The sequence below is a fragment of the Tetrahymena thermophila genome, assembly GCF_000189635.1.
Source record: "Tetrahymena thermophila SB210 genomic scaffold scf_8254095, whole genome shotgun sequence".
NCBI classification, from domain to species: domain Eukaryota; phylum Ciliophora; class Oligohymenophorea; order Hymenostomatida; family Tetrahymenidae; genus Tetrahymena; species Tetrahymena thermophila.
In genome coordinates, this window is record NW_002476047.1 from 71,999 (window position 1) to 95,299 (window position 23,301).

At 21.2% G+C, this 23,301-nt stretch overlaps 8 protein-coding genes across 8 annotated transcripts in view; 4 read left to right on the forward strand and 4 right to left on the reverse strand. All coding sequences in view use genetic code 6, as the record gives it.

Annotated features, from left to right (window-relative positions):
* The window catches only part of TTHERM_01113130 (hypothetical protein), a gene marked incomplete at its 3' end in the record, with an annotated part of 4,931 nt that extends 4,883 nt beyond the window's left edge, over positions 1–48 (forward strand). Inside the window, exon 9 of the mRNA XM_001025947.3 lies at positions 1–48. This exon is cut by the window's left edge and continues 180 nt beyond it. Coding sequence (XP_001025947.3) covers positions 1–48 — 48 coding nt within the window.
* Positions 49–94: 46 nt separating this feature from the next.
* Positions 95–988, forward strand: TTHERM_01114130 (hypothetical protein; the record flags this gene model as incomplete). The annotated part of the gene is made up of 3 exons (XM_001025948.1): positions 95–632; positions 699–815; positions 873–988. 3 exons carry the CDS (start codon positions 95–97, stop codon positions 986–988), a joined length of 771 nt encoding a protein of 256 aa, XP_001025948.1.
* A 555-nt stretch (positions 989–1,543) lies between these two features.
* On the reverse strand, positions 1,544–6,038 carry TTHERM_01114140 (hypothetical protein; the record flags this gene model as incomplete). The annotated part of the gene is made up of 7 exons (XM_001025949.3): positions 1,544–2,168; positions 2,221–2,530; positions 2,643–2,880; positions 2,937–3,258; positions 3,311–3,366; positions 3,496–5,858; positions 6,002–6,038. The coding sequence occupies 7 exons, from the start codon at positions 6,036–6,038 to the stop codon at positions 1,544–1,546; spliced, it is 3,951 nt and encodes a 1,316-aa protein (XP_001025949.2).
* An 833-nt stretch (positions 6,039–6,871) lies between these two features.
* TTHERM_01114160 (emp24/gp25L/p24 family protein) lies at positions 6,872–7,544 on the forward strand (the record flags this gene model as incomplete). Its single annotated transcript, XM_001025950.2, has 2 exons — positions 6,872–6,998; positions 7,057–7,544. 2 exons carry the CDS (start codon positions 6,872–6,874, stop codon positions 7,542–7,544), a joined length of 615 nt encoding a protein of 204 aa, XP_001025950.2.
* An 854-nt stretch (positions 7,545–8,398) lies between these two features.
* TTHERM_01114170 (transmembrane protein, putative) lies at positions 8,399–8,925 on the reverse strand. The gene has a single exon (XM_001025951.2). The coding sequence runs from the start codon at positions 8,912–8,914 to the stop codon at positions 8,552–8,554; it is 363 nt and encodes a 120-aa protein (XP_001025951.2). The 5' UTR covers positions 8,915–8,925; the 3' UTR covers positions 8,399–8,551.
* Positions 8,926–10,295: 1,370 nt separating this feature from the next.
* TTHERM_01114180 (Serine/Threonine kinase domain protein) lies at positions 10,296–13,705 on the reverse strand (the record flags this gene model as incomplete). Its single annotated transcript, XM_001025952.3, has 7 exons — positions 10,296–12,372; positions 12,485–12,591; positions 12,683–12,886; positions 12,978–13,088; positions 13,192–13,253; positions 13,343–13,511; positions 13,622–13,705. The coding sequence occupies 7 exons, from the start codon at positions 13,703–13,705 to the stop codon at positions 10,296–10,298; spliced, it is 2,814 nt and encodes a 937-aa protein (XP_001025952.2).
* A 2,041-nt stretch (positions 13,706–15,746) lies between these two features.
* Positions 15,747–16,634, reverse strand: TTHERM_01114190 (transmembrane protein, putative; the record flags this gene model as incomplete). The annotated part of the gene is made up of 1 exon (XM_001025953.2): positions 15,747–16,634. The coding sequence occupies exon 1, from the start codon at positions 16,518–16,520 to the stop codon at positions 15,747–15,749; it is 774 nt and encodes a 257-aa protein (XP_001025953.2). The 5' UTR covers positions 16,521–16,634.
* A 3,884-nt stretch (positions 16,635–20,518) lies between these two features.
* TTHERM_01114210 (hypothetical protein) lies at positions 20,519–22,785 on the forward strand (the record flags this gene model as incomplete). Its single annotated transcript, XM_001025955.2, has 8 exons — positions 20,519–20,531; positions 20,580–21,101; positions 21,148–21,298; positions 21,365–21,566; positions 21,617–21,665; positions 21,720–21,858; positions 21,909–22,216; positions 22,645–22,785. Coding segments are annotated over 8 exons (1,525 nt in total), but the record flags the coding sequence as incomplete, so codon positions are not given.
* Positions 22,786–23,301: the final 516 nt, after the last annotated feature.

A 23,301-nucleotide genomic window follows, 5' to 3' on the forward strand; every position in this document is an offset into this window, starting at 1 on the left:
TTGCTAACACTAGCTAACATTTAGCAATAACACTAACCCTGGCGTTGAAAGAATAACTAGTATAAATAGTTGCACTGCTAATAGTGATAATTAGATGATATATTATAATAGTAACTAGTCAATTGTTTATAAAAATTCTCCCTCTCTTAATTTCTAGTAAGATAATATGTAAGGTCTTTAATAGCAATAGAGTTAAAGTTTGTTAAATAATAACATATTTGCTAACTAAGCCTTATAGCAATATTAGCAAAAAAATAGTCCTGTTTCTGCTCTCTAGCACTCATTTGCATAGCAAACAAATACATTATAATACAATCAGTTAAATTTAATAAATAATAACAATATAGATGAAAATAATAATTTTATGCTAAATCATATCATGAACAATAATTTATTAGAGTAATAAAACTAGGAAAATTTAGGTTTAATTAATTCTAATAACTATCATAATCCTTTGCTTGAATTAAGTGCTCCTAAATTTGGAAGATTACAAGAAACATAAATCCAAAATTCTTGGTAGTAAAATAATTTATAGGCTAATTAAGAATAATTCTAAAATACTGGCGAAGAATGCAAACCATTTTCAAGTGAACAAGGCCAAGAATCCGTTCATTCAGTTCCAGATTCAAAAGGTAGATAGATATTTATTTTAAATATATATGTAAACTAATCAAAAATTTAATTTTTAAATTAAAAAGATCGCCCTCCACTTTTATTTGTTGATGTAAATCTTGGTAACCAAAGAAGTGAAAGAATTATAGTCAATGAAGGTGATAATCCAAAATAATTAGCATATGATTTTGCAAGACTGCATGGTAAATAAAAATTTTAATTTAGATCAATTTTTAAATTAAATTTTTAAAAAAATCTAGGATTAGATGATTAAACTGCTGAAAAGCTTTATTAACTTTTAGAAAATTAAATAGCTGGTCTTCTAAGTAGAATTGAAGAAGAAGAAAATATCTCACATTTAGAAAATCTTGATTGATAATTAATTAAATACCTAACTAAATAACTAACTAATTAAAAACTTATAAATATATATAAATATAAACTAATTAATTTCAAATTTTTTAATAAATTTGATTTCATTTTTATAAAATTTTAGAAAAATGTATTCATTATTCTATAAAGTTTGTTTCGTCCTTTTCTATGTTCTATAAATGTTACTCATAATATTACTTATTAATTTATATTCACTAAAGATTTTTTTCTTTTCTTTATTCTATAAATTTTCCTCATTAAATTACTTTTTAGTATATAAATCAATTTGCAATATTAAAATTCTTAAAGGGTAATAAAAACAAACAGATAGCTAAATAGAAAATTTCTCAAAGATAATTCTACAAATAAATGTTTAGAATATGATACAGTTTTATACTATTAATTATTTTTTTATTTTTAGACAAAAATTTATTTTAGTTTTGCAAATAATATTTTTTTTTTATTTATTATTAAAATTTTATTACATTGTTTGGAAAAAATTTAGTTTTAGAATTAAAATTTTTTACAAAAGAGATCTTAGTTAATGAAGATTAAAACTTCAAACTCCTGAGAAAATAGATTTCTTGCTTGCACTAGCAGGAGTAGCAATACTTACAGAAGACTCTTTAGAGTCTGATCTTTCCAATTAAATAGTATCTTATTTTATTAGAGTGTTTGATTTCGTTAATTGCTGCAAATTAAATTATGACTTTCTGCTTGCTTAATATTGTGGTTAATTTGAGTTTGATTTGCTGCTTACATTACTACTTTATGAAGTAAATTTAGATAGCTTGGCTGCTTTTATTTTATTTATGGTATTTAACCTTTTAAGATTATTGTTGGATTTGGTAGGTTAATTAAAATATTAAATTGAAGTTTCGCTAGGAGTTGGTGCCTAAACAATTTAAATTTTTTCTTAAACAGATAAAAACTAATAAATATGCCTATTGTAATCAAGGAATTCATTGAAGTTATCTAATAAAATTCTTTGAGGATATAATCTTTTAATAAATTCGCAATTTTCATCATCTACGCTCCCTGATTGCTTGAAGTACTGGTACAGCTAACCAAACTCATTTTATTTGAAGAGCTATTAGTACAGTAACGCAGGAGAAATACGCTTAGTATTAAATTTAAGCTGATCATCTTTTGAATTTTCGTAGCTTTTGAAAAATTCATCAATCCTAAAAAAAGAAAATAGATTATTGTGAATTATTTAAAAAAAATAAAATTTACGTATTATATTAGAAAAAGTTGAGGGACTCCATGTTGAATAAATAATTGCTTAATCTGTTTTTAAATTCATGGAATGATTAATTTTAGTTATGCATAAGTAGATTGCAAATTTCATTCATTGTACTATAATAGCTAATCAATTTATCATTTACATCATCAGGAACATGTAGTTTAATGACTTTTTGAATAAATCCTTAGTAATTAAACCATTCACCAAAAATAAATTCAGAAAAATACTCTGAAATAGATTCATTTTCTGTATCTACACCATAGTGATTATACATTAATTTCTTGAAGCTATTGTAGTTAACTTTTATTAAAATTATTAATAGTAAAATTTTTAGCATAAAAAAGTAATTCTAAATTTATTTAAAATTTTCTTAGTTTAAATAGTAAAACTTATTTAATTTAAATGTCTTTACCTTTTTCTTATTACTTTTAATCGAGTTTAGCAAAAATATTTTCAAGACTTCGTATAACGTCGTTGATATTCTCAGTTTTCATTTTTTCCATAAGATTAGGAATTAATGTAAGAGAAGATTCACCAAACTTAGAGTTAATGATTTTTCTTTGTTCTTGTATAGCTCTTTGATTGATTTAGACTTTTCTTGTTTTCAAAAATATTTAAAATCTTTCTTCTATTTTTGAGTATTAAGGATGCTTTTAACAATATAAATTATTTATTTATTAATGATAAACGAATAACTTTAAGTTACATTCTTAAATACAGTTTAGAATGATTCTAAAACTTATTTTGCAGGAATAAATACTTGATCATCTATCATTTTATTTATCTCTTATTCTTTTAAAGTATCTAACTGGTCTAACCATGGGATATATAACTTTAGCATTTTTCTAATAGATATCATAAACTCAAATTAAGAGTCAGAAAGCATATTATCTTAAACTATACCGAATATCGTGGCAAAATAAATTCCAATTTCTTTTTTGCTATTAACTAAACTTTACAATAGAAAAGCTATTTCAGTGATTTTAATAGAAGCTACAAAGAAATTTTAATGCTTCTACAGAATCCATCTATATTTAATTAAATAAAATATTAAAATATGTGTTTATTTGTTGAATTTACGATAAGAAATTTAAAGGCCCATTTATTTTATTTCCTCCATATTTTAATATTGTAACCTATTTATGAAAAAAAATTATAAAAATACCTAAAAATTAAAACCAATAAATAAACAATTATTTTATATAAATAAATTTTAACTTAAGTTAATTTTATTTATTGAATTTAAACGAAATAAAAAAACTTACTTCTTCCATATAATTTTCAAGTAATTTAATCATTTCTGACCTACTTTGTTTGGGAATTAATTTGTCATACATGTAATTATGAATATCTTATTGGATATAAAATTAAAATGGATGAGCAAATAAAATTGCTGCTTTGGTTTCTGGTTTATCATATTTAGCTGCATAAGTAATCAAGTTGAACTCAGAAAATGATTATTAATTTTCTGAGTGTGTCATACTTCCTTACAGAATCAAATCAGATTAATTAATACCACTAAAGCCTAAATTTCCCAATAAGGATCTTCTTCGTGGGTCATTTTTAACTGTATTGAAATGCTCCATTGTCATTTTTGCTAAATTTTAAATTGAATCCTTTGTGTCTTCTCTACGTTTTAAGATTTCAGCCTCGATTTATGCGCAATTTTTAATTACTTCTTTTGATTGCACTTGAATCCTTTCAAGCTAATAATCTTTATACTTTTTAGTTTTTGATTCTTCAATTTACTCTCTTAGGATTTCTGCTTGCTCTAAATATTGATTCTTAATTTCTTCCATGGCCACTATTTTCTTTTGAAATTCAACAACTATTTTATCTTGATCTTTGTACATTTAGCTTATTTTATCTTCTAACTCTTTTTTTTTATTTACATAATAGTTAAACTTTTCATTATGCTCTTAAACTTATATTTTAACTAACTGTTTCACTTAGTCCTTTACATATAGATATTGCTTTTCTAGTATTTATGCGAAAACTTTTAAAATTGTATTGATGAAAATACTGGCAACTTTTTCTTTTCTTTGCATTAAATAATGACAAATTTTGTTGCTTAGCTCCATCAGATTTTTCATTAACTACTTTATAAAATCCTCTTGAGGGTAATATTTACAATTAATACCTTCTAAAAACTAGTGTTCAATCTTATTTAGAAAATCCATTAGAAACATAAGTATATCTTCCTTTTATTTCAAATCTGCAGGACTAGTTACTTCTTATTCTAAGTCCGATTTAGAATTATTTATTTAGTTTTATTAAATTTTTATTGCTCTTGTCGAATTAGCAAAATCATGCTTAGCTAATTCATTTTAAGAATTAATAACATTTATAACTAACTTATTATTATCTTATTTAATTGTTGATTTTTAAGTTGTTTAATCTTCTGTGGTTTGCTCAGTTATAAATTAAACTTTTGCTTTCGTATCTTCTTAATTACTTGAATTAAAATCTAACTACGTATGTGTATACTTTTATTGCATTATTTATAATATTGATGGTCTTCTATTTTGATTCTGCTACTAAGAATTATTGTCTTACTGTAAAACTTTAAGAAAATTATTGTCATTTATTTTGGCTGTATCGGATTCAGTATCTATGATATTGCGAGATGATTTTGATATTTAATTACTTGCACTGCTCTCTGTATTTACCCTTTATTCTAAAGCAGCTTATTATTAAGATTATTCTATCAGTAAATCATTTAACTACTCTTTAATCTATGCATCAGTGTGATCGATAAGAGTTTCATTTAAGAGAAAGTTTTGAACAATATTTGTAAATATTTAAAATTAGTAACTCTTTTATTTGACTATTTTGTTGTTTTTCAGTTTTTATATATAGCTCTGTTATAGTTAAATAAGACGTGATTATTCTTTAGAAATAGTTTCAACTTTTGACTGTGGAGTAAAATTTTTATCAGAATCATTAGAATTTTTTGAGTCTACCACTTTAATATGAGAATGACTACTTGCTTATTTATGATAAAAATTACTATGCTATTTCTAATCAGAAATTACATAATCGTTTTAAACATTTTAACCTAATAATGTACTGCTTTGTCTTCTTTTTTGATCACTATCTCCTAATGATATAAATTTATTTTTGTTAATTTTGCTTCTTGAAAAATACCCTGATTAATTTGATTAATTGGTATTATCATTATTTCTCAAAAGATAGTTGTCTTTCAAATATGGGGCATTTATCGATTGCTAAGATATTGAATTTGTATGATAATGATTAGGAGTTTAGGCTTTGTTTCTAAATAGCTCTTTTAGCTATGATTATTGTGTAGTTAAAATGCTAAGGGATTTTCTTTAATTATTGGCGTCTGCTACAGTCATTAAAGAAGAATCTTAAGTAAGATTAATTATGTATTAATTTTTTGGTAAGCTATGATTGCTAGCATAGCTTTACTACTTTTAATGATGGTATTAAGGGTTAACGCTTGAAGATGTCTAACCTTAAGGAGGTTATGTTGTTTAGATACTATTATTAGCTATATATGTCGTTTATGTTCCTAACCCAAGACTACCTTAATGCTGAATATTTACTCCACTATTATTACGAGAATTCACAAAACTATTTCCTTACGGTTAAGTAGAAATAGCACCTAGTTTCAAATTAATAAAAATTTCATTCTACAAACTTATAATTAAGTCAGTCATATTTAATAATTAAAATGTTTGTTTGAAATAATTAACATTAAAATATATTAATCAAAGGATGAAATTGAAATTGTAAATAAAATATTACTCTCTCGAATGTAGTAAGACTATCTAACTTAATTCATCTTAATTTACTATGGTATCGCTTTTCAAAAATCCTTTAATTTTACCTATATTATAAGTCTATTTGTTAAAATTTGTAAACTTTTTTTATGGAACTATTAAATTAATTAATAGGATTATTACTGTTTAAAGTCAATATTTATTCTGTGTATTCTGTCTGCTTAATTTTTATTATTTATGTATAAATTACTTTGATTATTGTTATTAAATATTCATAATTTTTTTATTCATTCTAAAAAAATCATTCTTCAAAAAATCATTCATTACTTTGTGAATTAATTTTAATGATTTCAGTCCATCTTTATTTACATCAATCTATTTGCGCAATTATATTTACGAATAATTTCTACTTTGACTAAATTATTTATTTTTTACAAAATCATTTAAAGAATTTATTTATTGATATGAAAAAAAATCCACTTAACTCCATAAAAACAAATATACTTTATTCCATCCACATTTATATTTTATGAATTTGTAAATAAAAATCTGATGAAGGCGAGATTCGAACTCGCGCCCTTTCGGAATAGAACCTGAATCTACCGCCTTAGACCGCTCGGCCACTTCATCTTTTCATGAAAATTATAATTTCTTAGTCAACGAAAATATTCTGAACAATTTTTTGTTTTTTGATTATATTCTGTGTAAAAATTGAAAGTTTTGATTAATATAAAAGAACATTCATATCTGAATATGTTTTTTTGTTTTATTTTTGATTACAAACTAATTAAAACAAATAAGAAAAAAAAAATTAAAATCTTTATTTAATTTCTTTATTAGTAATTAGTTTTTTGTTGAAAATATAACATAGTAGAGCTTTTATATCTTAGCAGTTATGATCAACTATAAAATTCCCATTAGCTTATTGCTAATCTTAGTAATATTTATATCTTAATCTAATGCTATTGAATTAGCAATTAAATTGGAAGGTCGTTAAGAGCATTGCTTTTTTGATAGCTTAGGTACACATTATTCATAATGAAAAAGCAAATTATGAACCTCTATTTTAATTATCAAAAGGTGAAAGAATTCTTGTTAGACTTACAATAGTATGTGACAAAGGAGAATTTCTAGAATTTAAAGTATCCAATTAAGATGGAACATATAGTGAAACATAGGCCGAATTAAAAACTCAAAATTTCTAAATAATTACAGAATTTGAAGGTGAATACTAATTCTGTTTCCATAATACTGACTTGAAGGAAGATTTAACTGTTTATTTTGACTACAAAACTGGTGTTGAAGCAAAAGACTATGCAGACCTAATCAAAAAGGAAGATGGTGTTAAGTTTGAACTAAGTGCTAAAAGATTAGAGGATACTTTGAAAGATATTTCTTTGGAAAAAAGATTTATTTATAGACATTAATAATACAATAGTGCTCTGCAAAATGATCTTACATTTAAGATTTAGGGTTTTTCAATTATCACCCTTGTCTTGCTCATAGCTCTTGCTATTTTCTAGTCATATTACTTAAGATAGTTTTTCAAAGAAAAGAAGATGTTATGATATCATTTGCTTTAATTGCATTTTAAATAAGTTAAACTGAATTAAAGATATTATATCAGCTTTTAATTAAATTTAATATAAATTAATTAATAAATATTTACGTGTCAACGTATCTTTAAAATCTAATTATTTTTTATATTTTGATTTCAATTTAATAGTAGATTTAAATTAATATATTTATTAAAAAAATGTTTCTTAATAGCATCTGATAAAAATATTTTAAATAATGAAAGTTTAGTTTTATTTTAACAATTATTTGGTTAAAAAAATAATCTGCTATATGCTATACATTGCAAAGATAGTTATTATTTGATTCAAAAATTTAAGATCAAATTCAAGATAATAATTTTAAATTTACTATTGTTTTTTTTTATTAAAAAGATAACATTAAAAACAATTAATTATTTTTTTCAATAAATAATATTATCTTTAAAACACTATCCTTGAATTTGTAATTTATTAAGTTTATATTTTTTAAGAATATAAAAATTTCAACCCTACTTAAAATTTTAAGTAATTTTAACACAATTATTTATTTAGTTTTTTTTTTTAAAAATGAGTTATGTATTATTGATTTTATTAAGTATTTCAAAAAAAAATTAGAATTTAATTTTATTTAAACACTATCTAAATTCATATATTTAATGTATTAAGTTTAATATTAATAAAATTAGGTATTATAACTAACCTAAGAAGTAAAATTAATTATTAAAACAATCTTAAAATCAAAGAGAAAAAAATTTCATTTTTATATATTTACATCTAAAATTAAATAAATCATTAATTAATTAACTGAAAATTTATTTATGACTATTTTTATTATTAATAAAATAGAAAATTATATAAATAAAATTAGGCTAAATTAAATATTTTAAATAATCAGTTTTTAAATATAATAATATTAAGTAAATAAATTACTTTTTTATATAAATTACATAATAAAAACTTTAATTTAATATGTAAGATAAAGTATTATGAATTATATCAAATTTATTTCATTTGCTATTTCAGCATGGAGTCCTTCTTACTTCTTAAATTTGATCAAAACTAGTAAAATCTGTAAGAACATATTTGTAGCCAGGAACACAACCAGAAACAAAATTACTTCTTTTCAAAGTGGGAAGAGGAATTACAGTGTATTTGTATGCTTGACTGCAAGTATCATCAACAAAAACACCAGCAGTAGTCAATTCTAAATTAGTGCAACCATCATAGTATCTAATTTCTCTTGATTCAAGGCTAGCATGCTTTCCATTGAAAACAAATCCAGTGATAGTAAGAAGAGTTGCAATAGCAACAACAGTAAGTAAAAGAGCTTTCATTTTGTGTTATATCTATATTTTTTTAATTTTTCTTTTGTTTTTAATCATTATATTTTATTAAAGAGTTGTTCAATTTTAAACTATTTATTTAATAATAAAAGAATTTTTTTCGAGCCTATGCATTACCTTATTGTTTCAAAAACTATTAAGTATTTTAGTTAAAACTGTATATTTTTGAATATAAAAACCAATAAATTAAAGAACATAACTCAAGAAGCTTGTTTTTGATAATCATAAAAAAATCAACAAAAATTTTTGAATAATAAAACTAATTATGTTAGATTTTTGATGAGAAATAATTATTTTTAAAAGAAAATACATCAAATTATAATTATAAATTTTACTAAAATGCGTATTATTTTTCTTATAACGATAAATATTCTTTCGTTTCTCTAAAACATATTTTTAACTTTATTTCATTTTTTATATTTATCCAATTTTTTGAACAACATTTCTGTATTTTAATGAAACTTTATATCTTTTAGATAGAAAAGGTTAATAAATATTCTTTAATGTATTTTGGAAAAGAAAAAAATAAATTAACTTGATTTAAGACAATACATTTCTTTGTAAAGAACTCTATATACAAATTGTTGTATTTAAATAGTTTAAAGAAAAAATGAAAAATTGTTAACTCAATAGATTTTTTTTAACAAAAGAATTAATTTGTCTTCTTTAAAATAATTTTTTTGTTTTTAAAAAGAAAAAAACAAAAAAATAAATCTTATTTAAAATAAATTAAAAATGAACTTTTGTCAAAGTTTAATAATTTTTATATGCTTGTAGAATATTTCTTTTCAAATTTTAAATAATTTTTATGATAGTATGCTTAAAACTTTTATTATGAGGTATTAAGTTTTATTTACTATTAAATATTTTATTTTTATATCCAATTTATTCTATTGAGCGAATTAAAATAAATTATCAAAGTTTATTCGCTTGAATTAATTTATTAATATCCTTAAATTATAATTTCTCTTTTTTAGTATAAACTTAAGTGTAAAATGTTTATTAATGTAATCATTTTATATTGGATTTTATACAAAAAAGTGTTAATGAAGATGATATGAAAAATTAAAATATTTAGAAAAAATTTTATTAGATAAGGTATTGAATAAATGATAATTTGAATAAATAATGAATTTTTACTAATATGCAAGGAATAAAATATAAAATTTTTTAGTAAGTAAATGATTTAAAATATAGTTATTATAAATAAGTATCAATCTATATCTAACTTTAATATTATTAGAGATTGTATTTATTATTATTATAATTATAAATATTAGTTTTTTAAATTAAATGTTTAAATAATCATTACCATGTGAAAAACAATTTAAACCCAAAAAAATTTAAATTGATGGATAGATTATTTTTTAAAGAATTAATAAATTATCATTTGATTTATTAATGTGTATTTAAATTTTCATCATTACTGATAAAAATGAGATGAGTGAAACATTTGTTTTTAATTTTAATTTTGAGTCGTGCTTGCGATTTTATGATTTGCTGGAAATTGCTTTAGTTGATATGAGTTTAAAGGTATTTTATTTTAAATAAATTACTACTGTTATTAATTATATATTTAAAAGCTGCTTTGTTGCTAAGGCTGGCTATTACTAAACTATGCATTTCTATTAGATAGGCTACTGGTAACATTTCCTTAATTTATTAAATGAGTGTTTTGACAATTTAGATTTCCTGGTTAGCTCAAAATGTATGACCATTCTGATTAAAAAGAATTTTTATCGTTATTACAACTTTAAAATAAATTAAAATTATTTTCAAATATTCTATTGCTACTATTGTTAAAATATTAAGGAGAACTTCCAACAGACATTTAGCCTTATTAGGAATGTTAAGAGTAAACACTTTAGTTTCTATAAATATGGTGGTTATTATTTTGTATATTGTTGTTATTATATTGATGGAAACCTTAAACATATGATGAATTATTGCTAATTGTAGGAATTTGATGCTATTGTTATTGCAAAGATCCTTATTTCTAAAGTTAAATCATTTGTTATTGTTGTTCATTTTAATTAGCGCTTTTGAGATGAATTTAAAATGCTTAAACTCCCTAATTTGAATGCTAAGGTTATGGTAATAAATTTTTATTTAAGGTTTAGCAAGGAGAATTGGCAGTTGAGCGGGCTCTGAAGTGACTACCAGGTGGTGTAACGCTACTGGTGATTAAGCATCTAAAATAATTAATGCAATCAATATTTTCTGGTCCAATTATTTCAGTAATTAGCTCAGTATTTTCATCAAGAAGTTTAAGAGGATTTTAACTACCTTCAAGCAAATATTTCATTTTAGTAAACTTCTCTTTTCCTAATTTTTCCTTTAAAAACTAAGTAAAAAGTATTGTGTTAGGAAGTTGAGGAGTTTTAAGTAGATTTGCATACTAATTAGCTGAAAAGCTAAAGCTTTGCTAATTTTATTTAGTGGTTGGTTATCCATTACAGGGCACTTTTTAATCATTAGAATTATTATGTTCTACTAGATTGGTATTTATAATTTATTAATTAAGGCTTTATATCTCTTAGTTTGCAGTAGGCTTTTAATTATTCGAAGCTGAAGTTAATTATGACAAATTAGAGTTGTTTTACATAACTTTTTCTTACAAAAATTAGGTACTTTTATCTTAGTTTTAATCTTTTAATTCATTAACTTTTAATCTATTAGGAGTAGAATCTATTGTGTTTTGTGTTGTTTAAGAAATTTGTGAAATTTATTTAATATTCTATTCTGGTGTTAGATTTTAAGTTTCTTTTTAATTATATGAAGTTATTTTAGTGCTTGAATCATCATTACATGGTAAATCTATTCCAACTGGTTCATAATTTACATATGACTCTTTTGGTATTTATGAAACATTTGCTAAATGCTTTTGATTTGGTTTTGTTGTGGTTGGGGCTGAAGCATTTTTTTAGATATTTTTAGACTATTAAGATTGAGTAATAATATTGGATTATTCATCTTCTTAGCCATTAATCGTGCAAATATTTAATTCCTGCTTTTTTTTCTCATAAAATTTTTACTAAAATTTATTTTTCTTCACTTATTGAGAGTCTTTTGTATTATTTAAATTTTATGTATAAAGAATTTCTTAATTGATTTTACTATTTTCCAGTTATTCGCTTTAATCTCCATTTATAGAAAATTATTTTTTTTGTTCTAATTTATCTTATTTTTATTTTTTTAAGAGCATCTCTTCTTTTTATACACTTTAAGCAGCTTTCTTCAACAAATAAGATAAAGAATATTTTGCAAGTTGCTCCTCTTCTACGTTTTTTAAAATACTTTCTATATTTTTTTCTGCCTTACAATAGTTTTCATTGTCTTTAATCACTGTTTTTTCATGTTCATTTTCTTCTTCTTCTTCATCCTGATAAATAAATTCAGGGAATATCAAATATTAAGAATAAACTTCGTCCTTAGACATTTATTTAAGATTTTGTATAATTTCTGGCATTTCTATAATGTCATTTATACTTGGCCGTCTATATAATGAAAATAATTAAATTAACTTTTAAATTGACTTTTAAGATTTTTTTGACCAAAAAAGAAAAATATGAATTAGAATAATTATCCATTAATAATTTAATAAATTACTATTGAGGATCTTTTTAAAGAAGCTTTTTAACTAGATTTTATAAAAATTAGCTATATGATTCATCTATAGGCTCTGGTTCAATATTTTATATTTTGTAATCAACTTCCTTTTTTGATTATTTTAAAAGTTAAATTTTGGTTAAAAATATATTTTTTTTCATACAAAAATTTTAATAATAACAATTTTGAATAAATTACAGACCAAGTAGCACCTTAAAATGGTCTTGATAATTCACAAATTTCATATAAAAAACAACCAATCATCCAAATGTCAACTTTTTAATCATAGTTCTTTCCTTAGACTACTTCAGGAGATAAATAATATGGAGTTCCTAGCTATGTCTTAGCATATATCTCGCTTTTATCTAGCTAAATTGATATCCCAAAATCTCCTAATTTCACCTATTAATATAACAATTTTAAATTTTATTCAGTTGTATGTAGGTTTTCATAGATTAGCGTTTTATCATATTTATAGCAAATAAAATTTTACAATATTCTCATTAGAGAGGAATATGTTATGTATTTTTATATCCCTATGAATGTATTTTCTGTCATGAAGATACTTAACAGCTAGGCAGAGCTAACAGAATAGGTCTAATACCTTAAAAAATAAAGTAAGTATTTAAAAAAATATTAATTTGCAAATTCTTTATGTTTTTAGAGTAATTTAGAGAAATTAGTAATAACAGATAAAGTAAAAATACCTGCTTTTCATTTAAATATTCTTCTTTTTGTTTGAGGTTTAAGATCAATTTATTTAAATCGCCTGTTTGAAAAAAAATTACTTAAAGAGTGAATAGGTTTTGAAATACATAAGTTAGTAAATAATTTTTAAATTTAAATTCATTAGTTTACCTTTTTCTGCAAACTCCATAATTAAGCAAAAATATTTTTTATGATAAAAATGTTCCTGCATTTTTATAATATTTGGATGGTCAAGCTATTCAAGTAATTTAGCTTCATTTTCTGGGTGATAGGTTTACTATTCCCTTTCATCAATAAAAATCCTCTTCATGATATATTTCTTTTAGATTAACCAAATTTTATTTAAAATGAAGTATTCAAGATAATAATTATTGCATATTAACAAGTAGAAAATTAAATGGAATATAATAACAAATCTTAAAATTTTACATGCTTTGAAGTTTTCTCTTCTACTAGAAATACATCTCCCATTTCAATTTTACACACTAACTTAACTTTGTCATATTTCTCCATCAATATTATAAATAATGTTTATTTTATAGCAGGCTTATAATATCGCTAAAGTTAATATGCCTTTATTTATCAACTATTACTTAATTATTATTCTTCTTGTAGATTACAAATTAATATTTTTTTGATTCTAAATTATTGAAATTTAGTGTTGTAAAAAAGCAATAATATATTAATAATTAAGTGCAATTCACTGATAAACAAAATTCTTCTTCATTTTCTTTGCATATTAAATTATCAATGATTACTTCAAAAAAATGGCACAATTCTTTATAACCATCGCAATTAAAATAAAAAGTTTGACTTTTATTATTAAAAAATTGATAATCTTTAATTTAATAATTGAATTTTATTGAAGTTTTTCTATAAATATTAATGATTTAATTCCCATTTTTAGCAAAAATAAATAAATTATTTAGATGTAACAAAAAATTAACCTTTCAAATTAAAGATAAATATTATATGTATCAAGCGAATAACTTGTTTTGCTATTAGAATAATCTTAAATAATTATTTTAAAATAATTCAATCAATAAAAATACATTTATATAAAAATTTTCTTTCATTTTATTTATGAAAATAGAATTTTTTTATAAAGTGTTTTTTTTAATTTAAAATGGCTGCTTATTTAGCTAACTTAAATTAATTAATTTTACTTATTTGTTATTATTTTTTAGTAAAGTCATATATATATTCATAGATAAATTAAAAAGTTTTATTATTTTAAATTGATTAATTAGATTTTACATATTTTTCATTTTAAGAATCTTAAAAATATTAGGTTTACTTTTTTTCCTTGAAACCCTTTTTTTAATTTTTTGTAAGTTAACAATAAAAACCTTTATTTTTTGTGACTAATATAGAATAAATAAAAATTCTAATAAACTTTATATCAATTAACTATTAATCTATCAATTTGTTTAATTTTCAATCATATTCTTTCATTACAATTAATTTTTAAATAAATTATTACTTTATAATTAATTTTAACTTTAAATCTAGTTTATTTTGCTTGCTATATTTATATTTTTACTTAATTTAAAATTAAAGAAGTTTAATGTTAATTTACTCAATTTTTTACGAATATATCTAATTATTAAATTTTATTGAACTTAATTATACGATTGATTTTAATTTATTATTAAAATTTTTCAGGATGTTCAATAGCTTGTTTGTTGGAAATATAAATTATTATTCTTAGTCAAATGAGTTATTTAAAATATTATTACAAAAAATTCAAAAGATTTCATACAGAAAAATTGATAATAAAAGTTACATGCTTGATTACCTATAGTATGAATATAATGCTGAGCACCTAAAATGCTTTATTTTTATGGGTTATAATTATGTCACTTCTTTAACTATATATTTTAGCTAAAAATTAGTTTTGTCTGAATAAACTACAATAGCTCCATTTGATAACTTTCTTATTTGAAGGTTATGTTATAAATAAATATTACTTGGAGATTATTTAAATAACAAAGAATATTTTAATAGATAGCCTTCTTTTTGAAATTTTATGGATACTGTAATCCCCTTATGTACATTTTGTGTACTATTACTATATTAGTTTATTTGAGTTAAAATTAAAAAAATTTTTGGGCAAATATCAAACCTAGTTTAATGTCAAATAATCTCATACTTAAGCAAATACAAGTTTTAAACTAAATATAGATACATATAAATAGAGTAAATCAATAAAATAATGAATAGCATATAATTCATTTCCTTTTTAAGATAATCTAAATTTAACTTTTAAATATTAAAAATCATAAATATTTCATAAAGTTAATTGTTAAAATGTTATGTAAAATATACAGTTTTAATTTAAAAATAATAGTATGATAATTAAATCAGAATTATTATTTATACTTTTGATTAAAATATTGCATAAATATTTTTAAAATGTATTATGAATTTAAATTATAATTGACTATAAATTTATTAAATATGTTTGTTTGTTATTTATTTATTGAGTGAAATTATTTTATATTTTATTATTTATAATTCTTTTAAAATTTATCATATTAATTAATTTACCTTATCATAATAAAACAGCTTCTCCAATTTATATTTGATTTTACTATTTCTATTGATTTTGATATTATGGCTAATAAGAAAATATTGCGTTTGGAGGCATTTAATCTAAATTTTATCCTTATATCAAATTTCTTTCTTAATCTTATGTAGGTATAGCTACAATTGCATTTACTTGTCTTTACTATTGTATATTATTTATTTAGTTATTATTTAATTCAGAACTTCTATCTTCTGAAATTTATTAAACTCTTTAAGAAGGACTATTAAGCATTCTATATCCACAAATAAATAAAATTGCATGCAAAACTATAAAAGCTATCATCAATATTTTTCCAGTAGTAATCACTGAATGGTTTGCACTTACAAATGAGCATTAGCCAGGATCTGGATTATTTGAGCAATCAATACTCTAGAGTTCGTCTGCTTCATTTTTTTACTAAATATTAGTTATGATAAGTAAGACTATTTAGACTAAAACAAACATTGTTATTGTTTTTAATGTTCTGTATGTTAAATTACTCTAAGAATTGAACATATATCCACTTGTAGCTTAGTTTAATTTTTTTATCTCAAAAGAAACCTTAAAGTATAAGAGTAATAGAAAACAATTAACAATAAATAGAAAAAATAGAACTCTTAATTAATTTTTAAAAAAATGGTCGAAGAAGCAACCTCCCGAACAAATAGCACTTAAATCTATGAAATAATTTATAATAATCATTATACTACAGCAAAGTAATATTATATTTGTCCCTGTTAAGAAAGATAATATTCTCATCTATTAATTAATCTACAATTTAATACAATTAGTCAGTTCCTAATTATTATATGGTTGGTTATTCAGTTTATATTTTTTTAACAATTAACTCTATCTAATCTTTTGTTTTTTTATTAGAAGTTTTTTTCTTGTTATTTTGAATTTATTCTATGATAGTATAGACTAAAAACTTACCATTAATTAATAAACATTTTTAATCAAAAAGCAATTATATGCTAGACTAAAAATAGTGAATTTTGAATTTGTTTACGCCAACATTATTTTAATAAATTTATCTAAAAAAAATCAAACCATTATTTTTCCATTAAAAAGTAACATCTAAAAAAAAAAATAAAGATAAAAAAAAATTTATCTAAAAATGAAAAGAAAACAAATTAAAAGATATTAAACCATTTTCTTGCATATCCAAAATGTTTTAGTAATTATTTTTTTTATTGCTTATTTTATGTATAAATAAATATGTTTGTATGAAATTAATTTTTTCTTCTTGGCCTTTATAAAATTATTTGTTTCTTATGCTTTTAGTAATCATAACCTAAAAATTTCAATAAATAACAAATTTTTTCATAATTTTATATATTTAATAATGGTAAAGAAATTATTTGTATTAATTATATAATAATTAAAGATTTTAAGTGTACAATGTATTTAAATTATGATCCTAACTGTTTTATTTTTAAAGTTTTGTAATAGCATTATTATAGCTTTTTTTTATACTTCAGAGGATAAAAACTCCGGGGTAAATATGTGTGCACCTAGAATAAGAAAAAGAAAAAAAATCATAATTAGCCATAACCAAAAATTATATGTAAAAAATTATTTTTATAATCATTATTAAATCAATATAATATATGATAATATCATTTTTAATTATAAAAAATTTACAATCGGAGCATTTACGGGCGTAGTGGGTATAAAAAAGGCCATAATATAATAATTCAGACGAGGCATAGACGAAGTCTGAGTAGTCATCTATCTACAAGAAAGTATCTACATCCACCAAGCTAGTCTAGCGCGAAGGTTCGAAAGACTGTAGAGCAAGAACGAATGTAGTGAGCACAGCAAAGAGTCAAAAATTCATACCTAAGTCATCATAATAATACATACAAAAGTCTACATAATAAACCCATTATACAAAAGTCATCATAATAAACCAATCAGAACAATACAATCAAAAATTGAAAGATCCTAAACCCATAATGCAATACCTAAAATTTTCTATCCCTAACCTTTTATCTCAAACTTTTTTATTTCAAATTAGTCTACTTTTAAAATAAATCTTTTTTAGTATTAATATTCTAATCTATATTTTAGAATTTTTTAGTATTATTAATATGACTGCTCTTATTAATATTTTTATGAAATACATGCAATAATCCACTATTAACTATAGCTACAGCTACTACACCTAAAGAAATATATTGTATAATAAAATTTTTCATTAACTTTAAAAAAAATTATTATTGTCTAAAAAAGATTCTATATATTTCATAATAAATGAAATCCAAACGACTGAATTTTTGAATGGCATCTTGCTATATTATAATCAATAAAAATATTATAAAAAAATAAATGAGGTAATTTAAAATTATAAATTTTATTTAAAAAAATAAAAAAAAGCCTAAATTTAATAAATTTTTATGATTTATATTAATCTAGTTTATGTTTATATATGAATTAAATTCTTGCATTTCAGCATTCACAAGAATTTAATTCATGGAAGTGCTATTAATGGAATATAATAATAAATCTTAAACTTTTACATACTTTGAAGTTTTCTCTTCTACTAGAAATACATCCCCAGTCAATTTCACACACTAAACTCAATTTTGTCATATTTCTCCATCAATATTATAAATAATTTTAATTTTATAGTAGGTATATAATAGCACTAAATAATACATGCCTTTATTTATAAACTATTATTACTTAATTATTATTCCTCTTGTAGATTAAAAATTAATATTTTTTTGATTCTAAATAATTGAATTGTAAAAAAGCAATAATATATAAATAATTAAGTGCAGTTAACTGATAAACAAAATTCTTCTTCATTTTCTTTGTCTATTAAATTAATAATGATTTCTCCGAAAAAAATGGCACAATTTTTTATAAAGATTACAATTAAAATAAAAGTTTGACTTTTATTATTAAATAATTTATAATTTTTCATTTAATAATTGAATTTTATTGAAGTTTTTCTATAAATATTAATGATTTAATTTCCATTTTTAACAAAAAATAATTAATTTATTTCGATGTAACATGAAATTAACCTATCAAATTAATGTTAAATATTATATGCATCAAAGTTTTAATTAATTTTTTTACTATTATTATCAAAAGTATTTATTTTTTTTGTTAATTAATAAAAATATACTTATAAAATAATTTTTCTTTCAATATTTTAGTTATGAAAATACAATTTTTTAATAAAAGGATTTTTTTAAATTTAAAATAACTAGATTTTTAGCTAGCTTAAATTGATTAATTTTATTTATTTGATTATTATTTAAAATTAAAATTCTATTAAATTTAAATAAATAGCTTACTTATTTTAAATCTATTAATTAGATACTACGTATTTTTCATTTTACTTCTAATAAGAAACTTAAAAATAATAGATCTATTTTTTTTCCTTTATAATGAAGTATTTTTTTAAACCCTTATTATAATATTTTGAAAGTTAGCTTTACAAACCTTTAATTTATGGTGACAAAAAAATAAGATAAAAAATTATTTTTGAAATAAATTTTATATTATTTAATTATTAATCTACGGCTTTGTTGAGCAATTTCAATCATATTCTTTAATTTTTAAACAAATAAATGATTTATTATTTCATAATTTTCACTTAAAATCTACTTTATTTTGCATAATTTACACTTACTTAATTTAAAATTTTTTATATTAATTTATTCATTTTTTTTTGATGAATATTTAGATAATGAATTTTATTGAAATCAGTTTTAAAAAAACAAGTTTTTTAATTTTTAATTTGCCAGAAAAATAGCTTGTTACTTTTACTACAAAAGCATTTACTATTTCTTCTATGAGGAATTATTATATTTTATCAGATTAAATTTTTTTTTTTAAGATTATCAGAATTAGTATGTGTAACTTGGAAAATAAATATGAAATAAAAAATTTTCCAAATTAAAAATTGTGGAGTATTAATTTAGTATTTATAAATTAAGAATCTGTTCATAGAAAGCAATTTATTTATTTAATCTTTTTATTCAATACTTAAATTAAGGAAGATAGTATCCTTACATCCCTTAATAAAAACATTAGCCAAATTTAACAATATTAAAATACAAAAATAATAATGTTAAAAATTTTGAGAATAGAGGTACATCTTACTTATTTTTTATTTTTTACTAATTTATTTTAATTAATATCTTTCAACTTTGTTTTCATAATTTAATTTTTCGAAATATGGATAAAATTAAATTTTATTAAGCTATTTACATAAGTTTTCATACAAAATAAGAATTGAAATCAAATTATGTTTGAATATATTTTTTTTTTATTAATTTATTTTTGTATAAAATTTCAAATTTTTGCTAAAAAAATTTATCTTTTTAAATTTTGGTAATGTTCTTACCTATTTCTATTGTTAAAATAACTTTTCAAAATCAATAAATTTATATTTAATATATATTTTATAAAAATGATATTTATTACTAATCGCTTTCATTATTATTAGAATTGAAATCTAAACTATTTTAGCTTTTCAAGATTTTCCATTTTATTATTTAATTTGAATTTAATTTATTAATGGCTTTGCACTTATTATTTTACTCAGTTTGAGTAAAAAAATTTATTTAGTTATTAAATACAGATTAATGTATTTTATTTTAAGAAAAGTAAATATTGAATGTAAACAAATTAATTAAAATTTCGAATATATTGTTGTTTAGTTTTTTATTTGAAATCTAAGATATATATAATTAAAACTTCAATCAAAAAAATCAAAAGTTTAATAAAATAAAAAAATGATTTAGCTCTGTAAATATATAAGAATCCCATTATTTCTTTTTTAGTTTATATTAATAGTTGAAGTAAAGACATAAATTAGTTCTATCAAACGTCATTTAAGTCCAAATACCCCTTCAAAAAATTAATGCATTGATGGTGGTTAATTTTTAGATTTAGACTGCATAAATTAAATAGGCTATGATTACTCTAAAAAGTGTACTAGTGCTTCATAATTTTCTTCGGGATGTTGTATAACTACATCTAGCAATCCTTCTGATGCATATTGCTTAAATGATCATAATTTTTGTGTTAAATTTGATATAAATAGTATGAAAAATACATGTATTTAAAATGGAGAATGTATACAATTTAATCCTTAATCTTAAATGACGTTTATAGCAGTGGATATAACTGGATTATGTATTAACACCTTACCAAGTAAAAACTATATTAAATAATGTATACAACCAGATAAATATTGCATAAGTAGCGATAAATCAAATTGTCTATCTCTTCAAAATAACCCAAATTTGATAGGAATCAATTAAACACTTGGAGTATGCATTCAAAATATACATGAAATAATACCTGCAGGATAAAGTAATTTTGAACAAATTTTATTTCCTTCTTTTATTTTATTCATTAGAAATTAGTTTATAAAATGGATATTGCTTAGACCCATAAAAAAACTCAGTTGAGTCTGCGTTCACACCAACTTATATAGGAATTGATTAATCATTTTACTGCGTTTTTCCTAATCAAAGATCAAGTGATAATATTAAAAGCTGTATTTAAGGGTAATCAATAAATATATCAATCTTTTTTAAATTAATATAAAAAATAATTTGGTTTAATTATAATAGTTATTGTTCTAATTCTAATTATTGCTTATAGCTAAGTGATCTAAGCAATTAATTTACTTCAAGATTAGATGATGCAAACAATAATAAATGTGATTTTAACAATACACCTAATGCTACTTAGTGTTCAAAAGAAAAAAACTCCTGTTTTGACTCCGTATCATAATAATGCAAGTCAATATAAGGCAATTAAATATAATTCAGTGTAAATATACATATTTAATTTTATTTAGTAAAAAGCATTAAAATAAAAAGGGAGTTGACACAAACGGAAATTGTGTATAGTTAGACACTTTTGTGCCAAGTATAAATAGATAATTTTGATTTTTATTTTTATTTTTTTTTTTTTCTAAAAAAGATTTATTTAAATGTGGTTCCTAGTTTTGCATAATAACTTCTTCAAATATGAAAAAATGCACTTTTATATCAGGGAGTTCATCCACTATGGGAGTTGATGCTCTTGGCTTTTGCGTTAATTCTGATTCACCAGCTGTTAAGTATCAATTATAAGTTAAATATAATTATAATTTTTTAAAAATTCCTCAAGATGTGCAGATGTGCCATAAATATGCTATGATTAATCAAATTAGTGTTGCTTCTTTTTATCATCAAATATTTTAGACAAAAGAGTGGGTAAGGAGTAACTAACCGGATATTGTTTACCTTTTAAGGACCCAACAAAAACAACTGGAAATTAAATAGAAAGATGTGCTGATGGTTTTTGTTTATACACTCTAAGTTCAACCAGTTAATAGTTTTGTATCATATTAGGATTTAGTGTAGGAAAAATGCAATATGTAGGGATAGAATAAAATACTTAAAGCTGTCTTGCTTTAAACTAAACTACAAAAATAGGTAAAAATGATTTTATTTATATCGTAAATTACTAATTTTTAAATTTTTAGAAAAATTAGAGCTAAATTAATTTTAAATTTAAATATAAAAATAAATAAAATTTTATTTCTTCATTTATTTAATATTCAAATGAGAAAAAAATTAACATGCTAAAATAATATAAATTACGAATATTAAAACATTATTTTCTAAATAATTAAGAAAAAATTTAAAATTTGTTAAATTACACATAATTTTTTGAGAATTATTAAGTTAGTTAATACACTATTATTTCTCATTTTTTAACAATTAGGAAAAAAATTTTCTTTCAAATTTGATATTAATATAATTTTTTTGAATAGTACAACTTATTTTAAAGTTATTTTGTCTTAAAATATGAAAAACTACATTAATTTTTTTTTACAAATAATTAATTTAAATATTAAAAGGAATAATTGAGTGCTATAGCATTTTAATTTGTATATAATATGATTCTTCTAATCTGAACTATCAATGCACGAAGATTACTAATTCAAACCAAAACCTTGTATCTAAAAATGCAAATCAAACTTGTTAATAATATAATTAGTGTAAATAAATATTTTATTAAAAATTATAAATAGTTATAAATTTTTTAAGCTAACAGCTAATCCTGTGCAGATAAATTTTAATGTATTAATTAAATTGAGGGTAATTAATGTGAAAATTTGAATAGTTTTCCAAAAGACTCTCCATTTGCTGGTAAAGACTAAATTACTCATTTTTGTATTCCAACCAATACACAAACAGCCACATTTTGTAGAGATGGATATTGTATGCTTGGCGATGTATGTTAAAAATTATCCAGATAATACGCAGGTAGAGAAGATTAAACTTAAAACTGTGTAAAAGCAAATACTAATTCTTAATTTGGTGTAGTTTAATGTTTTACTGAACTGTAATAAAAATATTTGATATTCTTAAATATTTTATTAAAATTTTTTACAGATATTGTATAGTTGGACCAAATTAGACAAGAAAGTGTATTGGATTAGATTATACCAATATAGGAGCTTCACTCGATCCACAAAAATTTCATTATTGTGTCTCCTAAAATGATTCTGCAG